The sequence below is a fragment of the Ascaphus truei genome, chromosome 9, assembly GCF_040206685.1.
Source record: "Ascaphus truei isolate aAscTru1 chromosome 9, aAscTru1.hap1, whole genome shotgun sequence".
Lineage (NCBI taxonomy): Eukaryota > Metazoa > Chordata > Amphibia > Anura > Ascaphidae > Ascaphus > Ascaphus truei.
Window position 1 is genome coordinate 44,479,630 of NC_134491.1, and position 23,533 is coordinate 44,503,162.

The 23,533-nt window shown below is 49.6% G+C and overlaps 2 protein-coding genes across 5 annotated transcripts in view; one reads left to right on the plus strand and one right to left on the minus strand.

Moving 5' to 3' along the window:
- Positions 1-2,867: 2,867 nt before the first annotated feature.
- Positions 2,868-23,533, plus strand: part of PTPN21 (protein tyrosine phosphatase non-receptor type 21) — a 40,330-nt gene continuing 19,664 nt past the window's right edge. Inside the window, exons 1-10 of one of the 4 annotated variants that reach the window (XM_075614590.1) lie at positions 2,868-3,110; positions 8,965-9,249; positions 14,975-15,144; positions 16,028-16,125; positions 17,530-17,597; positions 18,106-18,176; positions 18,373-18,460; positions 19,664-19,752; positions 20,784-20,871; positions 22,950-23,026. In XM_075614590.1, coding sequence (XP_075470705.1) covers positions 9,070-9,249; positions 14,975-15,144; positions 16,028-16,125; positions 17,530-17,597; positions 18,106-18,176; positions 18,373-18,460; positions 19,664-19,752; positions 20,784-20,871; positions 22,950-23,026 — 929 coding nt within the window. In that variant the 5' untranslated portion in view covers positions 2,868-3,110; positions 8,965-9,069. Of the gene's footprint in view, positions 3,111-8,964; positions 9,250-14,974; positions 15,145-16,027; positions 16,126-17,529; positions 17,598-18,105; positions 18,177-18,372; positions 18,518-19,663; positions 19,753-20,783; positions 20,872-22,949; positions 23,027-23,533 lie in introns of all 4 variants that reach the window. The other 3 variants (XM_075614589.1, XM_075614591.1, XM_075614592.1) reach the window with 3 other exon arrangements.
- The window catches only part of SPATA7 (spermatogenesis associated 7), an 87,918-nt gene continuing 77,817 nt past the window's right edge, over positions 13,433-23,533 (minus strand). The window contains exon 12 of the mRNA XM_075614599.1: positions 13,433-13,862. Coding sequence (XP_075470714.1) covers positions 13,593-13,862 — 270 coding nt within the window. The 3' untranslated portion in view covers positions 13,433-13,592. The remainder of the gene's footprint in view (positions 13,863-23,533) is intronic.

Sequence of the window (23,533 nt, forward strand, 5' to 3'; positions counted from 1 at the left end):
GCCCCTGACTTAGGGGACCATAAGGGTACCTGTCTGACTAAGAAGAGTTACACTGATCACCGCCGAGTTGCAAAGCAGTTTTTAGGAAACCACAATTGAGTCCCGGTAAGAAAATATAACATAGAAACCAGCAGCGAATCTCACATGAAAGGCGACGTGTTCACTAGCAATGAATTACTATGTTTCTATGCTAGATAATAACCCCACTAGCAATGAATTACTATGTTTCTATGCTAGATAATAACCCCACTAGCAATGAATTACTATGTTTCTATGCTAGATAATAACCCAACTAGCAATGAATGACTATGTTTCTATGCTAGATAATAACCAAGCATACAGTAAATCACAGCAGCGTTTGGGGATAGTACAGGCTGCTTGGCCTTGTCCTCTCAGCACAGTGAATCCTCTGCTATCCGAATCTGTAAACACAACCCAGCCAGGCACACGAGGAAGATTGAAGTATGGAACAGTATTCAAATACCGGCTGCCTTGAACACGCACAAACATTAACTGACCTTACGTGGCCGGTGTGCTGGGTACCGTACTAGTTGCATTTTAGTGGAAAATAACTGTGCTTTTGAATAATGCATGACAATATTATGCATATCAGTCACATTTTTTTTAGACTTCCAGCTTGTTTGATACTTGTATTTATTTGCAAGGTGTAAACATAAAGCAACGCAGTGAGGTGGCCCTATAACCTGTGACCATTAAATGGCACAATACTGGTTACAATCAGGGCTGCCGGGAGCCGGGGTGCAACTGGAGGGTTTCTGTTGTTCAACTATACTGCTGCCCGGTGTGCAATCTATCCGGGGCAGTCGTGCAAGTTCTCCTGCAGGGATTGCCTTCATCTTACTGGAGACTGCAGCAGAAGGAGGCGCTGATCACCATGAGATAAAGACCAGTCATCTACCCCAGAAGCCTGTCCTGATGTCCCCACTAGCACCGGTGGCCACTCAGTGCCCCGAGAGCCAGCAGGTAGTCAGCACTATACACGCTGTAATAGGCAGATCTCCCAGAGAGGGGGGGGGGGCAAACACGTTACAATATTAAAGTTCTTGTTGTGGTGTCACTGCTGCTGCCAAATATATCAACAGGCACATGATGGGACAAATAAAATAGTCTCCGTTGTGCTGGATAGCCCTGCGTGTGCCAGATAGCCCTGCGTGTGCCGGATAGCCCTGTGTGTGCTGTGTACGTGCTAGATAGCCCTGCGTGTGCCGGATAGCCCTGTGTGTGCTGTGTATGTGCTAGATAGCCCTGTGTGTGCCAGATAGCCCTGCGTGTGCCGGATAGCCCTGCGTGTGCTGTGTACATGCTAGATAGCCCTGCGTGTGCCGGATAGCCCTGCGTGTGCCGGATAGCCCTGCGTGTGCCGGATAGCCCTGTACTTGCTGTGTATGTGCTGGATAGCCCTGTACTTGCTGTGTATATGCTGGATAGCCCTGTATGTGCTGGATAGCCCTGTATGTGCTGGATAGCCCTGTACTTGCTGTGTATGTGCTGGATAGCCCTGTACTTGCTGTGTATGTGCTGGATAGCCCTGTACTTGCTGTGTATATGCTGGATAGCCCTGTATGTGCTGGATAGCCCTGTATGTGCTGGATAGCCCTGTACTTGCTGTGTATGTGCTGGATATCCCTGCGTGTGCCGGATAGCCCTGTATGTGCTGGATAGCCCTGCACTTGCTGTGTATGTGCTGGATATCCCTGCGTGTGCCGGATAGCCCTGTATGTGCTGGATAGCCCTGTACTTGCTGTGTATGTGCTGGATAGCCCTGTACTTGCTGTGTATGTGCTGGATAGCCCTGTACTTGCTGTGTATGTGCTGGATAGCCCTGTACATGCTGTGTATGTGCTGGATAGCCCTGTACTTGCTGTGTATATGCTGGATAGCCCTGTATGTGCTGGATAGCCCTGTATGTGCTGGATAGCCCTGTACTTGCTGTGTATGTGCTGGATAGCCCTGTACTTGCTGTGTATGTGCTGGATAGCCCTGTACTTGCTGTGTATATGCTGGATAGCCCTGTATGTGCTGGATAGCCCTGTATGTGCTGGATAGCCCTGTACTTGCTGTGTATGTGCTGGATATCCCTGCGTGTGCCGGATAGCCCTGTTTGTGCTGGATAGCCCTGTACTTGCTGTGTATGTGCTGGATATCCCTGCGTGTGCTGGATATCCCTGCGTGTGCCGGATAGCCCTGTATGTGCTGGATAGCCCTGTACTTGCTGTGTATGTGCTGGATATCCCTGCGTGTGCCGGATAGCCCTGTATGTGCTGGATAGCCCTGTACTTGCTGTGTATGTGCTGGATAGCCCTGTACTTGCTGTGTATGTGCTGGATAGCCCTGTACTTGCTGTGTATGTGCTGGATAGCCCTGTACTTGCTGTGTATGTGCTGGATAGCCCTGTACTTGCTGTATATGTGCTGGATAGCCCTGTACATGCTGTGTATGTGCTGGATAGCCCTGTATGTGCTGGATAGCCCTGTATGTGCTGGATAGCCCTGTACTTGCTGTGTATGTGCTGGATAGCCCTGTACTTGCTGTATATGTGCTGGATAGCCCTGTACATGCTGTGTATGTGCTGGATAGCCCTGTATGTGCTGGATAGCCCTGTATGTGCGCAATGTGCATGGCTGGGAGCAGCTGTCCCATTGCTCACATTCCCACCCACTGACATCATGTGCACCATGCATGGGGCACCTCACAGCCAACTTTCCTTAGATCCTTCCGCGGGGAAATAGTCCCTCCCCCTCCCCTTTATTGACACAAAAGGCCGCCTTTCCTGCAGTAACCCTCCGCGTGTGCTGCTCAGGCTGGGGCGGGACTATATTACATGCAAAGCATTGTGGGGGAGTTCTGGCCCCTGAGCCCCTTTCCTGTTGTCGCTTCACACTGCGTATTGATCCGCAGACAGGAAGTGAGCAGGCTCAGTGTGTGCTGCTGCTATCAGAGGATGTGAAGCTGCCAATGCAAACACAGGGTCTACAGCCAGCAATAAAGGGGAGCACTCCCACGCCCAAGGAGAGGCACCCACAGAGGCTTCCTGAGTGTGGGGTTCAGTCCTGCAAAGGGAGCCCTCCTGCCCTGGATCTGTGCAGCAGGTAACACTGGGTGTCACATTGTGTCTGCTGCCTGTGTTGCTGGGTGTCACGTTGTGTCTGCTGCCTGTGTCGCTGGGTGTCACGTTGTGTCTGCTGCCTGTGTCGCTGGGGGCCACATTGTGTCTGCTGCATGTGCCACTGGGTGCCACATTGTGTCTGCTGCCGGTGTCGCTGGGTGCCACATTGTGTCTGCTGCCTGTGCCACATTGTCTGCTGCCTGTGCCACATTGTATCTGCTGCCTGTATCGCTGGGTGTAACATTGTGCAACATTGTGTCTGGTGTCGCTGGGGGCCACATTGTGTCTGCTGCCAGTGCCGCTGGGTGCCACATTGTGTCTGCTGCCTGTGTCGCTGGGTGCCACATTGTGTTTGCTGCCTGTGCCGCTGGGTGCCACATTGTGTTTGCTGCCTGTGCCACATTGTGTTTGCTGCCTGTATCGCTGGGTGTCACATTGTGCAACATTGTGCCTGCTGCCTGTGTCACTGGGTGCCACATTGTGTCTGCTGCCTGTGTCGCTGGGTGCCACATTGTGCAACATTGTGCCTGCTGCCTGTGTTGCCGGGTGCCAGGTTGTAGCTGCTGCCTGTGTTGCTGGGTGCCAGGTTGTAGCTGCTGCCTGTGTTGCCGTGTGCCACGTTGTAGCTGCTGCCTGTGTTGCCGTGTGCCACGTTGTAGCTGCTGCCTGTGTTGCCGGGTGCCAGGTTGTAGCTGCTGCCTGTGTTGCCGGGTGCCAGGTTGTAGCTGCTGCCTGTGTTGCCGGGTGCCAGGTTGTAGCTGCTGCCTGTGTTGCCGGGTGCCAGGTTGTAGCTGCTGCCTGTGTTGCCGGGTGCCAGGTTGTAGCTGCTGCCTGTGTTGCCGGGTGCCAGGTTGTAGCTGCTGCCTGTGGTGCCGGGTGACAGGTTGTAGCTGCTGCCTGTGTTGCCGGGTGCCAGGTTGTAGCTGCTGCCTGTGTTGCCGGGTGCCAGGTTGTAGCTGCTGCCTGTGTTGCCGGGTGCCACGTTGTAGCTGCTGCCTGTGTTGCTGGGTGCCAGGTTGTAGCTGCTGCCTGTGTTGCCGGGTGCCAGGTTGTAGCTGCTGCCTGTGTTGCCGGGTGCCAGGTTGTAGCTGCTGCCTGTGTTGCCGGGTGCCAGGTTGTAGCTGCTGCCTGTGTTGCCGGGTGCCACGTTGTAGCTGCTGCCTGTGTTGCCGGGTGCCACGTTGTAGCTGCGGCCTGTGTTGCCGGGTGCCAGGTTGTAGCTGCTGCCTGTGTTGCCGGGTGCCAGGTTGTAGCTGCTGCCTGTGTTGCCGGGTGCCACGTTGTAGCTGCTGCCTGTGTTGCCGGGTGCCACGTTGTAGCTGCTGCCTGTGTTGCCGGGTGCCACGTTGTAGCTGCTGAATGTGTTGCCGGGTGCCACGTTGTAGCTGCTGCCTGTGTTGCCGGGTGCCAGGTTGTAGCTGCTGCCTATGTTGCCGGGTGCCACGTTGTAGCTGCTGCCTGTGTTGCCGGGTGCCACGTTGTAGCTGCTGCCTGTGTTGCCGGGTGCCACGTTGTAGCTGCTGAATGTGTTGCGGGTGCCACGTTGTAGCTGCTGCCTGTGTCCTTCGCTGTCTCTCCTGCGGTGGTTGGAGTGCTGCTCTTGTTATAGAATCCCTGCTCTCTTCTCTGTGAGTAGTTGGACGTCCTTTATGTGATGGGAAAGTTTAATAGCACCTGGGATTGTTTAGCGGTACAGCAGATATAATTAGTGATCAGAGGAGCATTTTCTTGGAAATCTGGCAGGGTTTTTGCGTGGCTTAAATAAAGCGCTAGGACTTGAGCATGGGGGGAATTTAATGTCGGGTCCTGGCAGGGCAGCCTGTTCTTTTTCTGTGTCCGAGGCAATCCCAAATATCCATATATGCTATTAATACTGTAGAGATGAATCACACACAGCTGTGTATGAAGATAACATTGTGGCTTTTGTTGGGTAACTGCTTAGTAGGATTTGTAACTCCATCAGTGCCAACAAAGCCAGCTAAACAAACCTTCCAGCAGTGAAGGGTCACATTATTACAGGTAACACGACTGTATATATTGAATATTTTCCCGTTTTCCCCCATATAAGATCTTTGCTGCCGGCTCTTTTACCAGTGAATGAGCTAAACCCTCACCCGGCTTGGAGGTTACCGGGTCCTTTTCATCTAAAGCAGCTATGTGACATTCTTCTTGCATGGTTTATAGATGAACCACTTTGCTGTCAGACAGGGCTGCATTACATTGCAAAGCAATAATATCTCTTAATATTTAGGCCAGAAAAGCATATTCCAAAAAGCAGAGAGCAGGCAATCTGTGCTGCGGGCAGAAAATACTGTTAATAAGGGCACCACCTAGGAATATTAACAGTAGCCACCATGAATCCATAAATATTATGTTAACATAGGTTTTCCGCCAGAGGGTTTTATAAATGATAAAACGTGGTAATCTGGGTGACAGACACGATACATGTGGTTTGTGAAGGTATTTGATCTGTGTAGCAGTTGCTAAAGTTGATCAGGTTTGTGCCTGTGTGATGTTAGCAATTTGCACCAACTGGCAGAGCACTTGGTACTGTACTATGGGCATACTATACCACAGCAACCTGTGCATGGCACTGTACCAGCTTATTGTGGGCACCGAAAAGCCATCCCACTGCCCCGCAATGTGACTTCTTTTCTACAAGCCGGAAGACCATGGTTACATTGCTGGATATTTACCCGTTGTAGCTAAGGGTCTTATATGAATTTCCAAAGCAGCCGTTCCACTCGGTATAAATTGATACCCTACTTGGCAGCCATCGTTGCAGACAAGAATTTAGTGACTGTGGAAATCAAACTTCACAACTTCATGCTGTAACCGTTCAAATATGTAAGGAACAAGAACGACCAATATAAATCATATTACACATACTTCTTGTATTATAGCCAGGGAGCTTTGCATTGTTGAAGTGATCTTGTTGTAGCTTTTTCTAAGGTGTCAATAGAAAATCAGTGTGTCAATAGAAAATCAGTGTGTCTAATGTTTTAAAAAAATTCACACACATACACACTTTGCTAAACCAGTATACCACTGAGAAATGTTTAATACAGAATCCACCTACACAAATCTGCAAAGTATCACTGACAATATTTAATTGTTTTAAAACATTAGACACACTGTATGATTTTCTATTGACACCTTAGAAAAGCTACATAGTACACGTCTTATCTCCCAGAGGGTGGGGGAAAGAGGGCTACCTACAGACACACACACACACACACACACACACACACACACACACACACACACACACACACACTATATCAAATATATATATATCTCTCTCTCTGAACCCCGTTATAACGTGGTGCTCGGGATCCACATAATGAGACCGCGTTATAATCGTGAAATGGCCGCTGGGCAAGGACTTACCCGGCATCTGCAGCTCTCTCCTCTCCATGCATCATCAGGCTGAGTCCACTTGCGCAGCGCTATAACGGGGTTGAGCTGTATATTCAGATATATGTTTAACTTGTCAGCTGTGTAGAGCAGCAGTGGGGCGAGCTTCAGTTCTCAAGGGCCACCAATAGGTCACGTTCTAAGGCTATACCTTCTTCTGAACAGGGGGTGCAGTCTTTGACTGAGCCACCTGTGCTGAAGCAGGAATATCCTTGGAACGTGACCTATTGGTGGCCCTTGAGGCCTGGAGTTGGTCTCTCATGCCCTAGAGGTTTAAAGACTGTTTGCCAACAAAACACAAAAAAAGAGCAGTAGTCTTTTTATTTGTCGTGAATAGAAAAACTTTTAACATGATCAGAGAGAGGATTTAGTCGTACATAATTCACTGCGTGTGTGTGTGTGTGAACGAGAGAGAGAGAGAACGAACAGGAGTGGATTTGGGAGTTATAAATGGAGGTATTACGGAGCAGAATTAGATGGATAGATTAACCCTTTCTTTGCAGCAGGGGCAGACCTCTCTGGCAGTAAAGGATGTGTGCTGGGGAGAGCTGTTATTAAGAGGGCTTAAGTACCTGGCATTTTAAAGAAAGGGAGCGGCCCAGGTGACACTGCGCGGTGGTCGGAGCTGTGTGTGTGACATCAAACCGCTGTTCTAAATATAATACTGGTGAAAAAACATGCAGCATGCAGCGCTCTCTGCGGTTTCATACTTTCATTGTAAGCACCGTAGTCTCCACGTATCGCTGGGACACGGGCCTGGAGATAGCGACTGTTCTTGCCATGTCACTTGGGTAGCTCCGTCAGACACTGAGGATTTATTTACCTTCACACGCTCACAGAGGGGGATGTAACAATGCTCACAATTAGGTGTGACCTTATTACTGCAGAGTATCAGTGTTATGTCCCTTTGCGTTGCTGTATTGGGGTGCTGGTGTCTTGCTTTGCTGTATCGGGGAGGGGGGTGTCCTTGCGTTGCTGTATGGGGGGGTTTGCGTTGCTGTATCAGGGTGGCTTGCATTGTTGTATCGGGGGGGGCTTGCATTGCTGTATCGGGGGGGCCTTGCGTTGCCGTATCGGGGAGGGGGGGCCCTTGCGTTGCTGGATAAGGGGGGGCGCCTTGCGTTCTGTATGGGCGGGGTGCCTTGCGTTGCAGTATGGGGGGGGCTTTCGTTGCTGTATCGGGGGGGGGGGGGCTTGCATTGCTGTATCGGGGGGGGGGGGCTTTGTAGACCATGCTTGCTTCGCTTGTGCCTGTACTGATGTTAGAAATGTTTTTTTGCTGCAATTAAAAACTGTCACCTAAAGGTTTTTCTAGCAAATCTGTATCCCCCAGAATGCTTGTTTGGTTGTGTGATTCACACGCATTAAGTGTCGGTGCCTGGTATCACACCCGTTCCAGCATTGACTCCCACTGATTTCATCCCGTACGGGCACTTGATAAATGTGCCCCTGATGTGTGTCCTGAGCTTTGTGTGTAAAGCTTCAGAGATATCTTCGTGCCACCACAACTCTTATATTGTAAGCACATTTTGTGCTGTTCCCTTGCAATATGTATACAGAATATCCAAGTGATGTGTCTGGCGCACAGCAAACAAGGAACAGGTCATGTGGCAAATAAAAAATGAATTTATTAGAACTGCATTAAAAAAAACGATGGGGGGAACACCACTCCTACGCGTTTCGTGCTGTGAAGCACTTTATCAAGGATGCATTTAAGGACCTAGCATTTGAGCTCCTACTAATACCCACATACAATATGTATACAGGTAAAGATGCACGTGTTTAAATAAATGTGTGTGTGTGTGTGTAAACATTGGGTTCATATTACATAATATGCACATGTATATTAAGTCTTTCACAATCAAAAAAACATAGAACTGATTTGCATTGGGCGTGGACTCCCATTAACGCTGCCAAACTTCCACCCGATGTGCCAGTCCTGTTCCAGGCACCTGCAGCAGACGCTTTGAATGAAAGAGACTGATGGCATAAAGGTTAAAGCGCTGTGAATCTACACATGCTTGTATATTTCATTTTCATATGGCCTGTTGCACTTTGAGCAAATTAATGGATGTCCCTGCGGTCTCCAAGGATGCAACATGTATACTAATAAAATATCTCGGTTAATATGAATACGTACATACATACATACATACATACACACATACATGCACACATACATACATACATGCACACATACATACATGCACACACACATGCACACATGCACGCACACATACATGCACACATACATACGTGCACACATACATACGTGCACACATACATGCACACATACATACATACATGCACACATACATACATGCACACATACATACTTACATGCATGCATTGCATTTTAGGCCCAAGCAGGGGTTACTGCTGCTTTAAAACGAAGCCCCAACCTCTCTTGTCCTTGGCAGGATCCTGGATGTTTCCCAAGCGTGGATTCTTGAGCCTCTTTTTAATGGCTGCTGGATGACTTGGCTGACCTGGGAACCCTCCAGCTGATCCTCCTCTCTGGGAAGATGCCGCTGCCTTTCGGGTTGAAGTTGAAGCGGACTCGGAGATACACGGTCTCCAGTAAGAGCTGCCTGGTGGCCCGGATACAGCTGCTGAACAATGAGTTTGTGGAGTTCACGCTGTCGGTGGAGAGCTCGGGGCAGGAATGTTTGGAGGCTGTGGCCCAGCGGCTGGAGCTCAGAGAGGTGAGTGGCAGCCAGTCTGTGCTAATCACTGCGGGGTTCACATGTATCTCAGGCCACCATGCTCACTCCGTGCAAGTGATTTATCTTTTACAGGCAGACAGGTGCTTGGCTTCCTGAATCCTCTGCATTGCAGGCCTCACAGGCAGTGTAAGGGTTAAACGCCGGGGCTCTCAGCTAGTACTGTATAGATTGGTTTTGATGGAGGTAGTGATCACGTGCTGATTTGCATTCTGCAGTACAGAGTGACACTGAGCATCACAGCACTCTGCAATGTCCTGCGGGCTCCTCAGGCACTCGGGGGTTAAACAACAAAATAATTGTTTCCTTAACCAAATAATGCGCAAAGCAAACGTGCGTCTGTTTTCTTGTCACTGGGGATTCTGCTGGGGCTCCAGAGGTTGGGTTAGTCGAGCATTTCCTTACCCCGAGCCCAAACCTTTCCCTTGTCAGAGGACCAGTGGGGCCCCTGCTCATCACACAGAAGGGAGATGGGGGATATCAAACACGTCTCGGCCTCTCGCAGTTATTGATTTTTATGTGTCTGATTTTCGCAAACCAAAAGGCATCAATCACCCTTTAATCCTGCTATTGCCATTGGTTCATCAGTAAGGGGAGAGCATATGCGGCACTGTATAATGATACTGAGCACTCCTGCATGCTTGCCTTGTAATGCAGGGTGTTTTGTGAGGGATTCCCCCAACATGAGACAGTAATTCTTCCAGTGGCTGCATCGCCTGTTATCTGCTCCTTAGCCCTGCAGCCTGGGTCAGAGACGTGAGTCAGTGGTTTCAGTGAAACTGCCACATAACTGTGACACCTACAGCACCGTACCGTGTGTGTGTGGAATTCAGGGCACAAAGGACTGATCGTATCCTCACATTGTCCTCTCTGAGCTCTTTAAAAGGCAGTCAGCACGAGTGCTCTCTCCAGCAGTGATCAGAGCATGGCGTTAACCCTTTACTACCAGGAATCGTTCCCATATGCTGTATGGCAGGGGTCTCAAACTCCGTCCTCAAGGGACACCAACAGGCCAGGTTTTCTGGATATCCCTGCTTCAGCACAGGTGGTGCAGTCGAAGACTGAGCCACTGATTGAGCCACCTGGAGCAGGGATATCCTGAAAACCTGACCTTTTAGTGGCACTTGAGGACTGGATTTGGCCGCCCCTGCTCTAGTTAGTCTCACAGACACAATTCCAGTGGAAACCTGTGCACTGCAGGGTTTGAAATCGAATGTCATTGTTATTCCAGAAAGCGTTGGGAATCTGAGTACAGGTTGGATAACAAATAAAATAAACGTTCTAGTATAGATCGGCTGAACATGTCTGGGACACTCGCTGGGGCCGATGTACTGAACGTTGCAAACTGCTTTGTTGGTGCAAAATTGACAAATATCAAACTCCATTTAAATTGTGCTTGTGCGCGCCTCCGTACTCCGAGTTCCCGATCCGCGGCAGGTGTACATAGTATTATAACATAATGTTTCTGTGAGCACACAAATTAAGTGGGTCAAAATCGTCCACCATAAATCCATAAAGACTCTTAACCGTGTTGGCACAGAATGAAGTTGCTATGTCTTTAACCCAGGGGGGCTCAAATCCAGTCCTCAAGTCTCCCCCAACAGGGCAGGTTTTCAGGATATCCCAGCTCCAACAAAGACTGAGCCTCTGATTGAGCCACTTGTGCTGAAGCAGGGATATTCTAGCAACCTTACCGGTTGGGGGGGCTTGGGAACTGGAGTTGAGCCCCCTGTATTACCCCACAAAGGAATTTGATGCAGCATGGATGTCACAAATTATAGAGTAAAAATGTGTTATGTTTTAACTGTATGGCTGTTCTAAATAAGATGGCACTAATTATTTATATTTGCTATTATAGGCTAACGCTGTAATATTCTGGGCATTATTGAAATCCCTACTCTCTGATTGGTTAATATTCCGGGCATTATTCATTCCATCAAATCTTATCGCGTCGGCCGTATTTTTTTTTCTTTTTGCTCCAGGCTAATTTTCATTAGTACAATATTCCAACCTGGTCTCCTTGAATTTGGAATCGTACGTCTATTATAGGTGCAGTCCCATGTACGACTAAAGTGAATTTATGGCCCGGATATGCTAAATAGGCTATTAACGCCTGTTCTGTAATAATACACACATACTTTGCACAACTTGCCTATGCTGCACTGTGTAAAATGTTATTTATATAGCGCCATCAGTGTGCCCAGCGCCGTACTATATAACAATACAAGGTAAATAAAGCAAGTAAATGATAACGTAAGGAAAAGGGAGTCCCTGCCCCGCAGAGCTTACAATCTAAATTCATTGTTAAGAGTTTATTCTGGAAAGGTTTAACAATATTATAGCCTGAAGTTGATATCTTCTGTAATATTGCTTCCCATTGTCTAGTTGGATCGCTGTTAGGGTGGAGTCCAGTTATTTATTATTATTTATTATTAGTAATATTCGTGTGGAGAGAACCAGATAAACACTTTGTCCTCCACTTCCTCCCTTCCAGAGTCCCCACAGCCTTCCCATTGCTGAAACACTGCTAATATCATCAGTCCTCTAGATTTAAGGCAATCCATTTCCCCTTGTATACTTTTGGCTTTAGGTAAGTCAAGCAGCACGGTTTCATTTTCACGTGGCTCACCCTGCACCATTGCCACGTGTATTGCCATTATGTAGAGCCCGTGGGAGTACAGGCTTCTGATTTCCAACCTGCCCACAACTAGACTTTTATAGAGCATCCCGTTTCTTCTCCGGATGGGTCAGAAACCCGTACTCCGGAACCGCCGGCCACACCTGGTTTTCCGAGACAACCGCCCAATATTCTATTCATATACACATTATATGTATGCACCTGTGGTCCAGTGCATTGGTTATCCCTAAAACCTGGTACGTCCAGGAGTTCCTCAGGAGAGGTTTGGGAGGCACTACTTTAGTGCATGGGAGGAATTTCTTGTAGCCGTGTTTCTGTACTTCTATCCGTTTTGAGGCTGGATTATCCCAGCTCTGAGGAGCTTCCGAGATGCTATTTTCTTGACTTCTTCTCCATAATTGACCATGCAGCTGACAATGCCGCGTGCAAGTCCTGCACCCAGGGAATCTGCCTGCTCACAAACAAACCTGACTCACCTACTCAGCAACTTGCAAAAGAATGAGCGGCGTGCTGTGTCCCATTGTGCAACGCATTCCTGTGCGGTGAGAGCGCCTGGACGTACCGAATAACTGCCGCTCTGAAAGTTACTCCGTCCGAAGCAAATTCTTTGTTGTTGTGCTATTTTCCGCGTGGTTTTTCCTGCCGTTCCCCAGTGACGTGTGTTTTCACTGTTCCTCCGGATGATAAAGAAAGCAGTTGCATGAAACCAGTTACAGAGCGAGCCTGCTGCCATATGAATGTGGCTTTGTGTGTTTCTGATGTGCTGCCCAGTGGCTGAATGACTAATGAACCTCCACAAAAGATCAACATGCCAATCTTCATGTGAAAGGAGGGGGACATTTCTTTAGGGTGGGCTCACGTCATTCTTTCAGGGTTGCGTACAGCAGGCCGCATTAGCAAACCTTGCCTCAATGCAAGCTCTATCATTCACTTGCCACGTAACTGCTATGAGTAAGGGCTAGTGAGGGGATTTGGGAGATTGGACACAGTACCCACTAGTGCAGGGGATGTCCAACTCCAGTCCCCAAGGGCCACCAACAGGTCAGGTTTTTATGATATCCCTGCTTTAGCACAGGTGGTGCAGTCGAAGACTGAGCAACTGATTGAGCCACCTGTGCTGGAGCAGGGATATCCTGAAAACCTGACCTGTTGGTGGCCCTTGAGCACTGGAGTTGGCCACCCCTGCACTAGCATTTTAACTAAACGCCCGCTCCTTTCCTCCCCTTTTGGTGGTACTCTGCCACTATTTCTTCTTTTTTTCTTTCACATTGAGTTTCCTTCCCATTAATCTCTCGGCTCCGGGTGAAATCCGCCTGCGGGTTTTTGTTATGTCCAAGAAAATAAATTATGGAAAATATTTTGTTAAAAATAGCCACGTCTATGAATTCAATGCTGTTTTCTAACCCTCCTCTCTTACTAGGGGAATGGAATTCCTTTTTTATTTATTTTTTGCTTTTAGATAAAAAAAAACACCCCAATGGATCTTTATATTGTGAAGTAACGAGAGAAAGGTGCTACATGCAGAGTGCTCTCAGTTTATTTGCATCACCAAAATAACTTCCATAACAGCCCTTATTGGGGACAAGCTAACAGCATTGTTACATAGTTACCTAATGGATAACTTGAGCAAATCTCAGCACAACAAGGGTTATTAAAGAAAACTTGTATTATTTGTATTTTGTTTCCCTTAGGGAGACTTGAATAAATACCGCCCCGACCGGCCCCCAAGTTCCGTGCTCACAGTTCTGTAATCGTGAACATAACGAGGGATAGAATGATGCATTGCAACACACATCAGAATCCCAAATGTTTGCGCTCTGTATCCGTTCATACAGTATAGCATGGACTTGCAGCTCCGCGGGGCTAGTGATTCATGGGAGACTTGGTAACATTGACAGCTTTTTGGTCCAAGAACCCGTTGTGTCGTCATTAAGCAGAGTACACCATACTGAACCTTCTGGGGAGAAAAAGAAGAATCGGTGTCTATGAAAATCAAATGTAAATGGTACCTTGGAAGCTGGTTAAACACTCAGCCATGTAACTGCTTCCACACTACTTGTAACATTGAATCATCGGTCTAATAGATCGTCCAAATCACCAATCCAATTAACACCAGATAATATATGATCTTTGTAAATGACGGTTAGCCAGGAGATAGAACGCTCTACTACCTGAAACAGAACTCCGGGAGGTTGTGCACTCTCAAATATGTCTGATAACACCAAGGAAAAGTAGTATTTTTACCTTTTAATCTTTCACATGAAATGAGGACCTGTGCTGCTAATAGTCTCTCCCGATATAGTTATTTTATCCCGGCATAGTCAATATTACCCGAGTAATAATGCTGTTGTGATTATACCAAGTCACAAAGCCGCTCTCGGGATATTCACAGCCACTGCACTCTGTAGTAGTGTGTAGTGTATATTTATTTTTTCAGACCTCACCTTTAATAGGATAAGACGCCTCCCGTGGAGCATGTCTGGGGGATTACGTGGCTTTCGGATCTAATGAAGACGGTTATATAATAAACTTGGCACTAAGAAAGCATAATTAACTGGTATTTCTGCTTCCACGTTCAAGTGTGGTCTTTATATCATTCTATGTAAAAATGTCACAGTTTAATCGCTTTGCAACTTCAGGCCTGAATCCCTCGCTGAGAAAAACACACTGCCACTTAAACACCATACACAATGCATACTGCTTTATCAGGAAGTCCTTACGAACCGAAAAAAAGAAGCATTTGCAAGGTCACTCTGTGTTCTGAAGGTCGAGTCACCCAGAGGTTTAAAGAAAGTCACAGTATAGATATAGATATATATATATATATATATATATATATATATATATATATATTTTTTTTTAATGTTTTCACCTTTTTTAAATAAATAATAATTTCACAATGAAGTTGGTGTTCCAGATGAAAAAAACAAATAGTCAGTGGATTGCAAAATGTAACTCCTAGATTGTGTGTGTGTGTGTGTGTGTGTGTGTGTGTGTGTGTGTGTGTGTTAGATAATTGTATATCCGAGGCTGTTTTAATAGACAGTGTTTAACTCTTGCTGTTTTCAGGTGACGTACTTCAGCCTGTGGTATTACAACAAGCAGAATCAGCGGAGGTGGGTGGATTTGGAAAAGCCGCTGAAGAAACAGCTGGATAAGTATGCTCTGGAGCCCACGGTGTATTTCGGCGTGGTGTATTATGTGCCTTCCGTGTCTCAGCTACAACAGGAGATCACCAGGTGAGAGGGCAGGGCCGCTTCTCTTGGCAGTAAGATGGCAATGATTTGTGTGTATGTGTCAGTGATTGGGTTAACCCAGGAGTTCTCAACTCCAGTCCTCATGACCCAGGTCTATCCCTGCTTCAGCACTGGTGGGTCAGTTGTAGACTGAGCCTCTGAGCCACCTGTGCGGAAACAGGGACTGATTGAGCCACCTGTACAGAAGCAGGGATAGCCTGAAAACTTGACATGTTAAGGGTTCTTGAGCACTGGAGTTGAGGACCGCTTGTTAAGGTTTTACATTCAGCCAGAAATGGCTCTTCCTTTGCAACACACCGTAACACACCCCCCTAGGTGCCCTGCTGTGGGATAAAGCCGTTTCCTGTGCAGGTGATGTCTGAAGTGAGGATGTTACAATGTATCCACTTAGGGCATTCTAAGTATTGGTCACATCACCTTTGTGTTTCATTAACTCCTTCTCTGCCACGGGGGGCCTGTAACAAATTATTCATACACATAGCCCATCTATTTGTGATGACTCCCATCTTCTCTAGATTTACTATGATTATACTAAAGGACACCCCGCGTAATGCAGCATTGAGATACTGTTTCAGTTTGGGACCTTTTCCCCGTTATACACGTGATATCGTCACATTTATTGGTAAGGGTTAAGGTGAGCGGAGAGAACAGGAGTCGTGCTTCTGTAAGGACCTTGTATTATCACTGCATGTAAATATGCTGCTGATGTTTACAGGGTTTGTGATTTATAAGCAAATAAAGGAAACATTAAATGTACACTTTGCAATGTATTTGCCCGTCACCAAATTTATGTTTGTATTTCCACCCTCAAATCTTTATTTATTTTGATATATCTAAAATATGAATCTATATGCACTTCCAACAGATACCAGTATTACTTGCAATTAAAAAAAGACATCTTGGAGGGGAAAATTCCCTGCACACTGGAGCAGGCTGTCCAGCTGGCCGGTCTAGCTGTTCAAGGTAAGAATAATAATAATTATTATATTGGCATCCTAAAATAATTTCCCCAATATGCCATCACTCTTCCTGTCCTCTAAGCCAGCGTGGAAAGGTTTAACATCATGCAGAAAAGATACAACTTCAAAAGACCTGGAGTTTGTCAGCTCCCCCCCTGCATGCCGTGCTGTCCCCCCACCCCTGCATGCCGTGCCGTCCCCCCACCCCTGCATGCCGTGCCGTCCCCCACCCCTTCCTGCACGCTAGCCGTCCCCCACCCCTTCCTGCACGCTAGCAGTCCCCACACCCCTTCCTGCACGCTAGCCATCCCCACACCCCTTCCTGCACGCTAGCCGTCCCCACATCCCTGCATGTGCCGTCTCCCTCCTTTCCCCTCCTGCATGGCATGCTTCCCCCCCCAACCCCCACTGCATGTTTTGTTGTGCAGCTGAATTCACTCTTCCTCTAAGGCTCTTGGACATAACCCCAGAGTCGCCCCAAAGGGTGTCGCCGTTTGCTGCGCTGATGTCACAGCTGCGCTGCTATTGGTCTTGGGTTATATAATTTATCCAACTTCAGTTTCCACTTCCCCTTCTTTATAGAGTGTAAGCTCCTTGGGACAGGGCCCTCCTTGCCCACTGTAACAATGTATGTTAATGTTTGTTACTTTACTGTTTTCGCTCTCCAACTCTTGTACTGAGCTGCGGAGTATGTTGATGCATTATAAATGAATGATAAATAATAATAATCTGAAAAAGAACCAGTTACCGGTGATTCACGCACGGGTGGAAATTGATATACAGACAAATAGTTGTAGCACTCTGGCCGATAAGATCCAGTATACAGAATAATGATAATGCTGCATATTTCTAGGTTTTCCTGAGCGGTCAGCGGGCGATCGCCCGGTTTCACGCCCTGCGCTTTTGGCCATTTTTTTTTTAGTTAATTTTTTAGTTGATTGGCAGAAGAGCAAAGTCGTAAATAAAGTTGTGATTGCAGTAGCGGGTGTAGAAATGCCCAGGCACCCTTAGGCTGGGGTCATGGTACCGCAGACCGTGCGGAGGCGTCCGCACGCTGAGCGAACAGACTGCCTTAAGGCAGTGTTTTGCGTCCGTGCGGGCGGATGCGGGAGGGGGCGCGCGTTGCGCAATAAATCAGTTGATTTCTTGGCGCGACAGGCCGGTCACTTGAGCGGTTCGCCCAAATGAGGGCGAACCAGCTCCGTGACGCCATAGGCACGCCCCCCACGGCACGTCGACCAGGCCCAGGCAAAGCACCCACTTTCCCGCAGCCTCCACGTGGGCGAAGGCACCATGTCCGGGGCCTTAGCTGTGACGCGCAGTAATTCCCAGTCCGGGCCGCCATTCTCTCGCATTTCCTCACCTTTTGCGTCCCTTTCACTTGCATTGTTCCCTTTTCCGTTTTCAGCGGATTTTGGAGACTACGACCAGTATGAATCTCAGGATTTCCTGCAGCGATACGCGTTGTTTCCTGTGGTAAGGACTTCCTTTGTTTTAACCCCTTCACGGCAGGAGGGGGTCTGGCAAGGAAGAGGTTAAGAAAAGCAATGCATTTTAGCGGACCCCATCCCGCAATCAGAGGTTAACCTTTTAACTGCCAGAGGGGGGCTATCATTGAAAAGAGGTCCCTTTATAACAGGTGTGCTCAAGCCACCACCCCAACAGGTCAGGTTTTCAGGATATCCCTGCTTCAGCACAGGTGGCTCAATCAGAGGCTGAGTCGAAGACCTGTGCTGAAGCAAGGATTGATTGAGCCATCTGTACTGAAGCTGAGAGATCCTGAAAATCGGGCCTGTTGGGGTGTGACTTGAGGACGGGAGTTGAGCCCCCCCTGTAATATACCAGCGAAGGAACTAAAGAAGGAGGATGCAGATACACAACCACAGCGACATCCTGACAGTACCACTGCTTTTTACTCCTTTCTAATACCGGTACACTTCGACCGATCAACCTCTATATAACTAGCCATATACCTTTGTATTAGGGGTGGATACAGGATGAAAAGATTCTGGAAGAAGCGACACAAAATGTGGCCTTGCTGCACCAAAAACTACGGTACGTTCCAAGCCGCAATGACGTTAACCCTTTGTTTCCAGTGTTGTATGTTTAATTCCTCTGACCTTAACGTGCTGTACAAGCAGAGCGCGCTTCTCCGGCCACACGCGGACGTGTTTACATGCGTGGGGTGAAAGCGTCGCACGGGCCCCCGTTACTGCAGAATGTAACCCCTTTTTTGGCTTTGCATTTGAAGGGGCCTCTCGCCTCCGGAAGCCGAGATGTTGTACATGCAGGAGATCGAGAGGTTGGAGAGCTACGGAGAAGAAAGCTACCCTGGAAAGGTAATCCCAGGGGTGACGGGGAGCAGCAGAAATTGGCACGCTGATACATTATATACAGTAGGTACTTAGTATTAGTTGGTACTATAGTATTAACTGACCGTTCCAAGCTAACAAATACAATTCTCCCTGGAGAAAAAAAAAGTAGTTCTCTTGCAGTGGCTCGTCCCCGCAACACCTCCCGCAGTGGGGCTCCCCCACCCCTCCCCCCGCGATGCCTCTTCCTCCCCCCCCCCCCCCCCACGATTAATTGAAGCAGAAACAATACAGGACCCAGTCATTGTTTGCTATTTTTGTGCGGTGACGGCAACATAACCTCAGAGGTGCCCTTCAATGCCCAGGGAGGGGTACCCCTCCTGACAGTGAGGGCATCGCTAGTGGTGTATCTTGGACATGCTATAGGAAGCTCCCCGCTATGTAACTAACATATCTAATTAGTGTCAGTGAACGATCTGTTCTGCCACTTTGCAAAATAACATTCAGGAAATATTGTGAATATTACAATTTAAAGCATAGCAATTGATAGCGCATAAGAGCCCCTTAGCATCTCCAGTCTGCCCATTTTCTGCAGATCACTTGGTATCTCTCATATTTGGGATTCTTTTGTGTCTGCGCCAAGCAGTTTTGAACTCCCTTACCGCATTACCCTCTACCACTTCTGCTGGGAGGCTGTTCCTGAAATCCACCACCCCTTTTTCATGAAGAATTACTACCTCACGTTTCCCATGAACTGCCCATCCGCCGAGTTTCAAAGCATGACCCGTTGTTCTGCATTGATTTTAAGGCAGGGGATGGGCAACTCCAGTCCTCAGGGGCCACCAACAGGTCAGGTTATCCCTGCTTCAGCACAGGTGGCTCAATCAGTGGCTCAGTCAAAGGCTACACTAGCTGTGCTGAAGAGATATCCTGAAAACCTGACCTGTTGGTGGCCCTTTTCAGGATATCCCTGCTTCAGCACAGGTTCGTTCAGCCTTCGACTGAGCCACTGATTGAGCCACCTGTGCTAAAGCAGGGATAACCTGACCTGTTGGTGGCCCTTGAGGATTGGAGTTGCCCGCCCCTGAGGGATGTTAGAGTAACTCTGAAGTTGCATCGATCAGTCTCGAGTAAGAAAAAAAATTCCCACTAGTCAAACGCCCCCAAAAAAGATTTCCCACTGCTTGGTTGTGACTGTTTTGCTCTTGTCTGTCTTGTTACCCCTCCCAGGATAGCCAAGGTACAGACCTCTGTATCGGGGCTTGTCTAACCGGCATCTTTATTAAGCACAAAAATGGCAGGGCGCCTGTAGTTTTCCGGTGAGTGTCCTTCCTCCGACTCGGGAGCAGTTGGGATTGCAGCAGCCACGGCTGGGTATATTGGGTGGGACAGGAGAGCCCCGTTTGTTTCCATTTGATGACTGATAATCCCATTTGTTACCAACACAAATTGAATTGACGATTCCGTGAAAGAGGAGCTGGCAGAATGCAGCACAGAAGCGCCACCCGCTGTGTATCGGGCCCCTGCAGCGTTGGGGCACTTAATGAATAGATGCCCTTTATTTAGCCTCTTCAGTTCCAGGGGAAAGAAAAATCTATAAAAGGCAATTTAAGTCCAAGTCTAAGGCTAAGTCCATGGTGACTTCAGCCGTGCGGAGGCGCGCTGAGGCTGAGGGAAAGCGGGTGCTTTCCCTGGCCTTTGTTCGCGCGCCGTCGAAGGGCGGGCCAGTGACGTCACGGAGCTGGTTCGCCCTCATTGGGCAAACCGCTCCCGTGGGCGGCGAAACGAAAAAAAAATTTTTACGAGCTACGCCTGCGGAAGTGTGCGTGAGCCCCTGCTAATGCCACTCTCATTGCGGCTGCAGGGGCTCACTGACAAGCGTCAGCGCGTGTCAGCAGATAAGCGCTGACCATGGACTCAGCCTAAAAGAATATGTTGTTTTGGCTGGCCACACACTTCCCTGTCCCAAGCTGTAATATATGTAAAACAGCTGGCAGAAGCTGCAGTGGATCCACATCAAAGGGGTTAAGATGCAAAAAGTGACATACTCTTGGTGCTCATTTGCATGTCATTACCCAGAATCCCTGGCTGCAGTGGAAGCTCTTTATGCTGTTAGATTAGGGGGTACAGCAGGGACGTGAATCTGCCGATTTGGTGTTCGTTAACATTACTATAAACACATTGCAAACTTCTGCATGGTTTAAAGTGTAGCAACAGTGATGGGTACCTGTTACTTTATTTTTAAAAAATATATATATCTATCTTTCTTTCTCCGCCGTCAGATAAATGGTGGGTACATTTATTTCCCGCTGTTCTAGTTGGAATATAACCTCTTTGTGTGTTTCTTTAGGTGGCTCGATATCGCAAACATGTCCCACAACAAATCTTTTTTTACTTTAGAATTGGCAAATAAAGAGGAAACCATCCAATTTCAGACAGTGAGTCTTTACTTTCCCCTGTTTTATACCCATCCCATCCCACCTTCACATGCCTTTGAGTGGAACTCCGTGTTTATTAAAACTTTTGGGAATTGGGGCGGCAGAAATGGCACCAAGACCAGTTTTATCACCCGCATTGCCAACAAAATGTCATAAATATCCTCTTCTGATTCGGAGGTGACCGGCGCTCTGGGGCGCGCAGGTGACAGGTTCTGTGGGGCGCGCAGGTGACAGTTGCTGTGGGGCGCGCAGGTGACAGGTGCTGTGGGGCGCGCAGGTGACAGGTGCTGTGGGGCGCGCAGGTGACCGTTGCTGTGGGGCGCGCAGGTGACCGTTGCTGTGGGGCGCGCAGGTGACCGTTGCTGTGGGGCGCGCAGGTGACCGTTGCTGTGGGGCGCGCAGGTGACATGTTCTGTGGGGCGCCCAGGTGACATGTTGCTGTGGGGCGCGCAGGTGACCGTTGCTGTGGGGCGCGCAGGTGACCGTTGCTGTGGGGCGCGCAGGTGACCGTTGCTGTGGGGCGCGCAGGTGACCGTTGCTGTGGGGCGCGCAGGTGACCGTTGCTGTGGGGCGCGCAGGTGACCGTTGCTGTGGGGCGCGCAGGTGACCGTTGCTGTGGGGCGCGCAGGTGACCGTTGCTGTGGGGCGCGCAGGTGACCGTTGCTGTGGGGCGCGCAGGTGACCGTTGCTGTGGGGCGCGCAGGTGACCGTTGCTGTGGGGCGCGCAGGTGACCGTTGCTGTGGGGCGCGCAGGTGACCGTTGCTGTGGGGCGCGCAGGTGACCGTTGCTGTGGGGCGCGCAGGTGACCGTTGCTGTGGGGCGCGCAGGTGACCGTTGCTGTGGGGCGCGCAGGTGACCGTTGCTGTGGGGCGCGCAGGTGACCGTTGCTGTGGGGCGCGCAGGTGACAGGTTCTGTGGGGCGCGCAGGTGACAGGTTCTGTGGGGCGCGCAGGTGACATGTTGCTGTGGGGCGCGCAGGTGATCGTTGCTGTGGGGCGCGCAGGTGACCGTTGCTGTGGGGCGCGCAGGTGACCGTTGCTGTGGGGCGCGCAGGTGACCGTTGCTGTGGGGCGCGCAGGTGACCGTTGCTGTGGGGCGCGCAGGTGACCGTTGCTGTGGGGCGCGCAGGTGACCGTTGCTGTGGGGCGCGCAGGTGACCGTTGCTGTGGGGCGCGCAGGTGACCGTTGCTGTGGGGCGCGCAGGTGACCGTTGCTGTGGGGCGCGCAGGTGACCGTTGCTGTGGGGCGCGCAGGTGACCGTTGCTGTGGGGCGCGCAGGTGACCGTTGCTGTGGGGCGCGCAGGTGACCGTTGCTGTGGGGCGCGCAGGTGACCGTTGCTGTGGGGCGCGCAGGTGACAGGTTCTGTGGGGCGCGCAGGTGACATGTTCTGTGGGGCGCGCAGGTGACCGTTGCTGTGGGGCGCGCAGGTGACCGTTGCTGTGGGGCGCGCAGGTGACCGTTGCTGTGGGGCGCGCAGGTGACCGTTGCTGTGGGGCGCGCAGGTGACCGTTGCTGTGGGGCGCGCAGGTGACCGTTGCTGTGGGGCGCGCAGGTGACCGTTGCTGTGGGGCGCGCAGGTGACAGGTGCTGTGGGGCGCGCAGGTGACCGTTGCTGTGGGGCGCGCAGGTGACCGTTGCTGTGGGGCGCGCAGGTGACCGTTGCTGTGGGGCGCGCAGGTGACCGTTGCTGTGGGGCGCGCAGGTGACCGTTGCTGTGGGGCGCGCAGGTGACCGTTGCTGTGGGGCGCGCAGGTGACCGTTGCTGTGGGGCGCGCAGGTGACCGTTGCTGTGGGGCGCGCAGGTGACCGTGCTTCGTGGTTAGGAGGAGCTCTGCTATTTTACAAACCCAAATCTCCCACATTTTTCTTGTGGAATACGGTATTTTAAGACGGCCGTGTCCCTTTGTTTGCTAAACGGCGGCTGTTCTGTTACAAATGATCAGTACATAGCGCTGCTGACCCTTGCTGGCCTTCGTTGTGATTATTATCCGCAGCCCGTGAGGTTAGTTAGGCTCATGCCACCAAAGGACGGCTCCTCTTTACTTTCCACTGACTTTTCCTGTTTTGTTCTCTCAGGACGACATGGAAACTGCCAAGTACGTGTGGCGGATGTGTGTTGCTAGACACAAGTTCTACAGACTAAACTGCAGCCTGTAAGTATTATACCCGCACAACACACAGAGCGCGTTGCAACGTTTGCTATTGATACAGTGTGTGCAGAGAGCATAGGAAGACGTGATATCAGGGTTTATATCTTTAAGCAGGACATTTGTATTCTGCCTTGGGCTAATATTTTGGGGACATAGCCCATCCGAGATCTGCCCCCAGCAATCCCTTTTATTATGAGAACTTACAACTACACCTTCTTTCTGTATTCTGCATCACCCGAGCCATGCAGCGAGTGTGGCGCGTCTCTGCACTGTGTGTCGCATGTAACTGACGCACACAGCCTTTGACACACAATTTCCACAGTACTCCTAGCGAGCTGCTTCCATTTGCCTGTTTTTCTCTTTTAAGGCAGGGGTGGCTAACTGCAGTCCTCAAGAGCTTCCAACAGGTCAGGTTTTCAGGATATCCCACCTTCAGCACAGGTGGCTCAGTTGAATACGAACACCTCTGCTGAAGCAGGGATATCCTGAACACCTGACTGATTGACGGTT